This window comes from Struthio camelus, chromosome 5, assembly GCF_040807025.1.
Source record: "Struthio camelus isolate bStrCam1 chromosome 5, bStrCam1.hap1, whole genome shotgun sequence".
Classification (NCBI taxonomy): Eukaryota; Metazoa; Chordata; class Aves; order Struthioniformes; family Struthionidae; genus Struthio; species Struthio camelus.
In genome coordinates this window covers 73760448-73768718 of record NC_090946.1, presented here as the reverse complement: position 1 = coordinate 73768718, position 8271 = coordinate 73760448, and the positions used below count along the sequence as shown (strand labels likewise).

The 8271-nt window shown below is 43.5% G+C and overlaps 1 protein-coding gene across 6 annotated transcripts in view; it reads right to left on the bottom strand.

The window, feature by feature from the left end:
* Window positions 1-1305: 1305 nt before the first annotated feature.
* Window positions 1306-8271, bottom strand: part of INF2 (inverted formin 2) — a 45541-nt gene continuing 38575 nt past the window's right edge. For 2 of the 6 annotated variants that reach the window (XM_068947238.1, XM_068947235.1), the window contains exons 22-23: window positions 6633-6692; window positions 1306-3948 (exon numbers count right to left, since the gene is read on the bottom strand). In XM_068947238.1, coding sequence (XP_068803339.1) covers window positions 6634-6692 — 59 coding nt within the window. In that variant the 3' untranslated portion in view covers window positions 1306-3948; window position 6633. The remainder of the gene's footprint in view (window positions 3949-6632; window positions 6693-8271) is intronic. The other 4 variants (XM_068947239.1, XM_068947236.1, XM_068947240.1 and 1 more) reach the window with 2 other exon arrangements.

Sequence of the window (8271 nt, the reverse complement as noted above, 5' to 3'; positions counted from 1 at the left end):
TTTTTTTTTTTTCTTTCCACTATGGAGCTGCATTGACATTGCAAATCTGGCAAACAGTATAGTTATTCTGGGAGGTTGTCACTGCACAGCAGTTACAAATGTCTGAGCAGGCCTATTCGCTATTGCTGCCTTGTTTTTTTTTTTTTTCCTCTCTAGACAAGGTTCTAGATACAGCAAAACTCTTTTTCATAGCATGCCCACAGCTTGAGTGTGATGTAACCAAACAAAACATGCTTTGTGATAAGAGTTTGTCTTTGGGTAGTTCATGGATGTATTTGCTCTCAGATGCAACAGATGAGCATAATCCCCATGACTAACATGTTCACCTGTATTTCATTGTTGTGACTATTAACAAATGTATATATTTATAGAGATAAGATTGGCATGGTACTAATTTTATTATTGTTAAGCTTATACGTTGCAAAGTCTCCACTGTGTAGAGAAAACTAGAAATATGTAGATCTAGGCTTTATGGTTAGACAGAAGAAAATTGCTTACTTTTACTGAAAAGCCCTCCTAGGTTTTTTTTTTCCTTTGATCTGAATTTTATCCTGTCCCCTCCCAAAGAGAACAGAGGGTATTTCTCAGCCCCTGCAGCAATACTGAATGTAAATGAGGACCAGGTGGTATGCTCTAGCTGAACGGCATTGGCCCAGTTTTGGATGCGCAGAGGCTGGATGTACTCTAACTACAGTGCATTGGTACCTGCTCCAGGGCTTGAGGCCGAGATCGAGCGTCGCGGTGCTGGAGTAGCTGATGCATGAGCTAATGTTCCTGCAGATCCTGGTACAGGCCAGTGACCTCCGGCACAGGGGCAACACTGACAACTTTGGGCAGTAAAGTGTCAAGCAAGACTCACCAGCTTGTTTGACAAAGTCCCTGCTCCAAAGATATTTCTATTTGCAGGATCAGGCCCCTCAAAGACCTACAGAGGCTTGACTCTACGTATACTGGAGGTTGCACTGACTCTACTGGGATCTGCAGTACTGTAGCTAAGTCTTCGCATGATCAGGGCCTTCAACGGGAGCCAGGTTGCAACAGGAGGAGGAAGCACCTGAAACAGTGTGAGCAAAGATTATAGCAATAGCTTTTTTAGTAGGGTGGACTTTCTTTTTTTTTGTTTGTCTTTCTTTTCACTTAAGGAAAAAGATTTTTAACTGTACAGTAAAATAGTGTTAATAAGCAGTTCTGGTTGGAATCCAGAATCAGAACATAGCTTAATTGTGAATTACAATTCTATTGAAGAGAAAGCATAAAAATAATTTGGGCCCTTACCACCCCCACAAAAGAAAGGAAAGGTGTCGGTTACTTTGATCTCTTTTATTCTAAACTTTGAAATATTTTCATTATTGAAATTAAAAAAAACAAAGCAAAATCAAAACCTGAAAATCCATCCCCTTAAACGTACCCCATATCTAGTGAAGTGTTTGGAAAAAACTCTGCTCATTTCTTCCACAGCTTGGTTTTATCACATAGCTGGTGTTTAATTAGGAATATGCAGTTATTTGACAGCTAGAAACTTGTCATGTTCACAGGCTTGTTTACATAATGGATTCCATGTGCATTTGCTGTAATATACTACAAGAATTATTTTTTGAGGTCAAAACTCACTATTGGCTCAAATGAGCACAGACCTGTTGAAGCTGCTGCAAGTGCCATTGTTTTTACCAGCAATTAGTTTGAACTTGTAACCATCACTGAAAAAATCTTCAAGATCACAAGCTTTACTTAAAGGTTACAAATGGAGCAAATCCTAGCTGGACCTTTTTCTTTGACCTGCTCTGATTCTGCTCTCCTGTTCTTGTTAAATAATCTCTACAATGGAAGCAGAGCTGCTCTTAAGTAATAATTCTAAGTAAGTGCCGTGCTTTGGCCTGCTCATCGGGATGTCATTGTATAGACAATTTAATATAGTTTTCACAGATGACTACAGAACAAAGAACCAGCAGTGGCTCAAAATAATGCACTTTTCAGCAAACTCTTGAGGCCAGTGAAAAGACAATGCCACACGCCGTTTCTTTGAAGGCCAAGCTAAGAATGCAGAGAAATAAAATTCCCGGCCCTGTGAAAAGGGTTTTTCTCTTCAGATGCAAATAGGAGTAGCTGAAAGACCAGAGTGAGATGTGCACACCTGCTGTAGCCTCTGAAGAAATCAGCCTGCCTGGAGTATCAGCAGGTAAGGCTCCCTAGTCCGAAATCCCAAAATGACCTTGTTCCTTTTGGTAAAATAGCTGTGGGGTGGAGGAGGCTGGCTACTTGCTGCTACTCTGGGCTGTAGGCTCTTGCTGGAAACTCAGAGGTTGCAAAGCTGCTGGGTAAACATGTTTGATACTCAGATTTTTGTAGCCTGGGCTCTAATATGAGAGCAGGAAAAATGACAGTGAAACGATTGATACTTGAGTGATGTGTTCTGAGACTGGAAAAAAGACAAAAGGGTAGACCTGTAAACATGATAGCGTTAGTACTACGAGTCACACCTGGGCAAGTTAGGCAGTTCTGCAGGAAATGGTGGGGCTCTGCCCACCTCTGCTAGTGGGCTGTCTGCTTTCAGCTGCAACGGGGCTGTGCTGCCCCCCAGGATCTCAGGAACTGAATCTGCAACGTGTCTATCCTAAACTGATCTTTGCTTTTAACCAGTTTTTCAATATGCTTGTAACAATGCTTTTGTTAAAAGTCATCAGTGATTTTAATTGGTTTAACTCCCAACTTAGTCCAGCAAAGTTCTCAGTAAATAGATTACAAGTCCTACAAAGCAAAGCAAAATAAGCTTTAGTCTGAACGTTAGTCTAGACACAGTGAGTTACCATATAAAGGCATAGTTCTTAACTGTAACAATCTCTTCCAATCGATGCATGTTTCAGCACAGTATCACACCATAGACTCAACATACAGAATTTTAAATTGACAACTATGTACAAAACTATGATACAAAGTTATTACAAAACTTAATTGAGAAATAAAGCTCTGAATTTTTAAAACACAATACTGCACACTCCTAGTTTTAAAACAGTAACATGAAACTACACATTCTGCAACTTGAACACAATGACTTTTGAGTGCAAGCAGCTGAGCATGATATTCAAACCCAGAGATTTACTAAAGGATGAGCTGAAAATCTAGCTAGTAGAGCCCCCTGGAAAACCTCTTTCTGCTGCTTTAGTCACAGGAACTTAGGCCCCGATTCTCCAAAGGTTTATGCATGTATCTGTACGTGAGACTACTGCAAGACTACTGACATGCTTACACTTAATTGCACACAAGCATAGGTTGGAACTGGACACTGTTTATATGGCCGTAGGTTTAATAAAATACATACGCTTTGTTTCTGTGACTGATCTCCCTTGTTTTAAACAACTGAGAGTGAAAATACATTTGTCTGAACTGTGTCTTGGATCTGCTCCAATATAAATTGTCAGCGGGTGATGAGGGAGCAACATACTTCCACCCGTAACAGTGCAACAAGTGCTAAATTCACACCCTTAATTTGTCGAGGCACTGCTATTTTTAAAATTCCTCAGAGGGCTACGTGCTGCAGTGCTTTCTTGGGCCAAGCTCAACTATCGTTTCGAGAGGAGCCTTGCCTAAAAGCAAGCTGAAAGATTTGGCTCGAAGAAGAGTTCGTTCGAGGTCTGACCCTTGCAACCCTCCGCACACAGAGTCCCCACATCTCGAGGGGCGTCTGGGCGCGGAGCTCTCGCAGCACCAGGCCTCGGCAGAGGACACGTAAGGCACGGGCTGAAGGTGCTCAAGTCTCCAGGGAGGTTCTTTGGGTCTTCAGGAAGGGAGTAAAAGCCTGTGCGAGGAGAAGCTTTGCATCCGGCTGCAACAAACTGACTGTAAGTGGCGTTTGGGTACTGCAGAACTTTGCTTCCGAGAGACTGGCAGCACTGGGGGGATTTGTTAGCATTTCACTGCATCTCAATTATTTCTTCTGCCTTGCTGTGACACCTGCAGGAGGAGAGGAAAATACAAAGTAGTCACAACTATAAAAATGAAGCTGTGTGGTTTTGCATCTGTGTGTATCTAATGGTTGGGGTGCTTCTAGGGAAATCGGCATCAGATAAGTTAAAACCTGGTAGATCTACATTTTTATTTAGTTAATAAAAACCTCACATACATACAGAACTGATTGTACGGTTCAAGAGTGTAGCCAACTCTGCTTTGCAGCTAGGCGCTAGTTCAATCCAATAACATGACTCTTGTGTTTTCCAAGCAGAATATTGCAATATGCATCTATATTTTAAATTACTAAACTTACTAAATTTAAAGACTGATCCTGATCTCTCTGAAAGAGGAGCTGGCATTTTTTGGCAGTGGTTTAGGCATGGGTGTCATTGTAAACCATGGTGAAACAAAATCCTTATGTGGCATTGCATGCAGATGTGGGGTATCTGCCCAGCTTGCATGTTATAAGGGCAAGCACAGCTGGGTCCTGGCTGAAGGAAAGGGAGATTCACAGGGCACAAAGGAAATTCCCTGCTGAGCCAAATGTAGAAAAATTGCAGTGCTGAGTTCAGCCCTGCTCCTTGTCCTGTGTGCAGTTTCCCAGCTGCCCAGAGGTGTTTCTTGAGGGAGTTAAGACGGCCACAAGACAGGATTGTACACTGTCATTTTTAAGATCCTGTCCCACTTAACGACTGAAGGAAATACCACTTCTAATGACAGACGTGAAGGCAAAGGAAGACAAGCATTAGCCTGATTACATCCCCACGGTCCATTAGAACACAGCCTGCAGGTGACACTGAGCCTGCAGAAGGGGAGGTGAAACGTCTGGTTCTCTAGAATTAAATTAAAACAAAACAAAAAAAATTGATTCTCAAACCCTGCCGTCTCTTTGCAGGTGGGGACTGACCCCTTCCCTTTTTTAATATAGATAGGCAAATGACATAAAGGTAGGAGAAGAGGGGGAAAAAAAAAAGGGGGGGAGGAATTGCAGATCGGAAGGGGCTGCTCGTCCCTGTCCTCCCGGCGCTGGAGCGCTCAAGGGTGCCGCTGGCAGGATGCGGCTGCAGCTTGGTGTTGCATTTCAAGGATACGCTTAAACTCCTGCCTTCCTGCCTCAAGTTTCTCAGCCGCTTCATAAAGGTGCTGTTTTTTTGTGTATTGCTCTCTGTTGCTTTCCTATGTCTTCTAAGGAGAATTCAAAGCAGCCTGTGTCTGTTTGTTTGTTTGTTTTTCAAATATGATTCTTTTTCAAGCCTGCATGGAATCCCTCTGCATAAAAAATACATATCCAGTGTTATAACTAACTCACGGTTTCAGCTTCCCTCCCTGTCTAGCACAATCACTGGTCCTGGCTTGCTTCTTACCTCTGCCTCATGCCTACTATTTTCTGCTCTTACTGTAAATTTTCATTAGGATTCTTAAACAAAGCAACTTCCCTCTCAATGTAAATCTGCGGTGTGGCAAGAAAGGGGCCAAGAGGAGGCCAGGAGTAGCCTGGGGCGCAACTGCCCACAACAGAGCTGATTTTTTTGTTGCCAGAGATCAGGCTGCAAGCGCAGGACATAAGTAACCCTGCGTGGAAATCCCGCCGGGCTTCGTCCGTTCCAGCCTCCCAAGAGAGGGAACGGAGGCAGGTTGCCCCAGGCTGCAAGGGAGCAGCACGGCCCTGCTTGGCTCACGTACCCAGACACGGGGGATGCTGAGGAGTAAACACATTCCTTTCACGAAACGAGACAGTGAGAGATTTGGTGTTATTGATTCATTTCATAAGAGATGCTCATCAGCATGGAAAGGGCAACAAGTAACTATGCAATTTCAGTACAGTGGATGTTTTGTTCCTGTTTCTTGCTTGTCTTTCCACTCGCTATAAATACAAGCAAACTTTCATAAATGAGAGTCCTGTGGGTGGGACTCCCAAAGTTTTCCCATGATGAACGACTGTAGGTTCCCAACATCAGCGAAGGATGCAGGGGACGTGATACATACGTTCTTATTTGAAATTGGGTTAACCTTTTTTTTTTTTTTTGTGGTGTCAAAACAAAACTATCTTCTCCCCTCTCATCCCAGAAAACTGTATGAATGCACATAGGAAGTATGCACGGTCTGTTTGCTCTAGTGAACTACTTTGTGTGTTAAATCAGGATTCTAAAATTGAATTTGGCTTTGAGCTGGGGCTGGTATCTCGCCACAAACAGTATTTCTCCCCAGGTCCATCGTCTTATTCCATATACCAAATACCCATACTTAAACAGCACTATAGAAAGTGGCTCCCCTGAAAGCAAACCAAACGTTTTTTGCAAGAGGTAGGTACTGAAATTGCATCTTTACAGTTTTTGAGAAAATAACTGAATCAAAGCAAGGCCTTTGTTTATCACGTGAAGCTGGATTCACTTGGTTAGAACAACAACTTTTAATTATCTGCGGGGAAAGGCAGGTTGACTGCTACTGACACAGAAGACGGACATGTGGGACGTGACCCTGTGTCGTGGGGACAGGCGCACTGACTCCACTCAACGCAAGATCAACCCCCTGGAGAGTAAGAATCAGAGTAACAAATTTGTTTTAAATGTATTTGTGATTAGACACAAAGACAAAGAGTTTAGCTGATATGCCAAGAACTGATTAAGTTTGTAACGTCCCAATGCTATGGTTAGTTCACAAAAAAATGTCTTTGCAAGTTTACATACCTCAGTGTACCACACAATCTTTTTTTGTTTTATTATCTCCAGTATCAGTGTCAACCTCTGCTTTTAAATGAAAGAGAAACACTAAATATATGTGATCACAGCAAGACAAATTAACAATAGGGAACTTCTTAGGATAAGCCCATTACCTAGTAGCAGAGAGGTCCTTAAAATGCAGTGTCTGGATACCTAGGGAGCCCCAGGGGTCTGTTCCTTGAGCCAGGAATACTCATTACAGATGTCAGGAAAGGGCTGTGAGGGGTGAGAGCGCGAGGTTTTCCCTTTGCTGCAGTTCCTTCTGTCACCTCCTGGGAAGGGCAGAGGCGAGGAATTCCCTCCATCCTCCTCAGTCTCTCCGCTTCTGCCCTTTTTGGGAACGGAGAAGCTATGGGGCAGGGAAAGCATCTGAAGCTCTCAGGGAAGGGGGAATCGGGGCTGGGTGTGAAATGAAAGAGGTCTAGGAGAAATTCATCCTCATTGCAGAAAAGCCTCAGGAGAATGAAAGTTTGGGAACCACTGCTCTGGGAAAACACTTCTGTTTTGTGGCTTGCTTTTAAGTGGGGGAAATTGACCTGTTTAGAAACATAAATGACTACGGCCCTGCCAGCCCCATAGGGGTAAGCAGCTTTGTGGTAGATGCTCAGACTGTGTTGTCTTCCTCAGCAGTGGGTATTCAAAACCTCCCTTCCTTTCTCCTCCACCTTCCTTGGAAGGAAAAATTTCTTCTTCTACCACTTGCCAGCCCGTTTGGTTGATCTAGGATCTTGCAAAAAACAGGCTTTGAACAATATATTGTATCTATCAAAAGGCTGACAGACCCAAGTGTCTCCCCTCTGAGTTAGCTCCTCTATTTTGGGATAAAATATCCACCCAAGGGTGACTCCAGCTCTGTTGAGTTTGAGGGACTTGGGAACACTTCCCAGGATTTGGGACAGGCTGTGCATGCTTGCTTTCAGGCTGAGACCTGGATGGGCTCCACCTTTCCCGCAGGCCACGGTTCCTGCTGGAAGGGAGCAAGGAGAGCAGGGAAGGGGAGACCTGCCCTCTCCTGAACGAGTGGGCAGCAGCCCAGGACAAGGGATTGATTCAGCCTGCTGAATGCAGTCCTTTGCACAAGCATCAGCAAGACACTGTTTTCACTTGTTGGCTTTGAACCCCTACCCTGCAGCTCAAAGGCTTGATGTTCAGAAGGAGCCTCCTGAAGTACACTTGGGGCATGTTTTCTGGTTACTGCAGGCAAAGAGCTCTTGCAACAAGGCTTATGAGAGGGGAAAAAAAATCACAGCAGTGCTGATGTTGCTGGCTTTATGAGTTTATAAAGAGTAGAGATGGGGTGATCGCTGATTAAGCACACAGTATTAACTGCTCTTAATCACTGCTCTGGAGTCTGATGGAGCTCTTGTTTGCACATAACCGTGGCTTGTAGCTGTCTTTAGCGCATTTGACAGATGTGCTTATTGCCATCTTTACTGCAGATGTGTAATGGGCTTTTTAATTATTAATTCATCATTACCCCTTTATAAACAACTTATAAATGTCAAGAGAATGAACAATGCTTGCGTTTTCTTTTTAAATCTTTTTTCAGATTAAAAAAAATAACTCCATTAAACAGAGTTGCTCTAGGCTCATAGGGGGCCTCCTA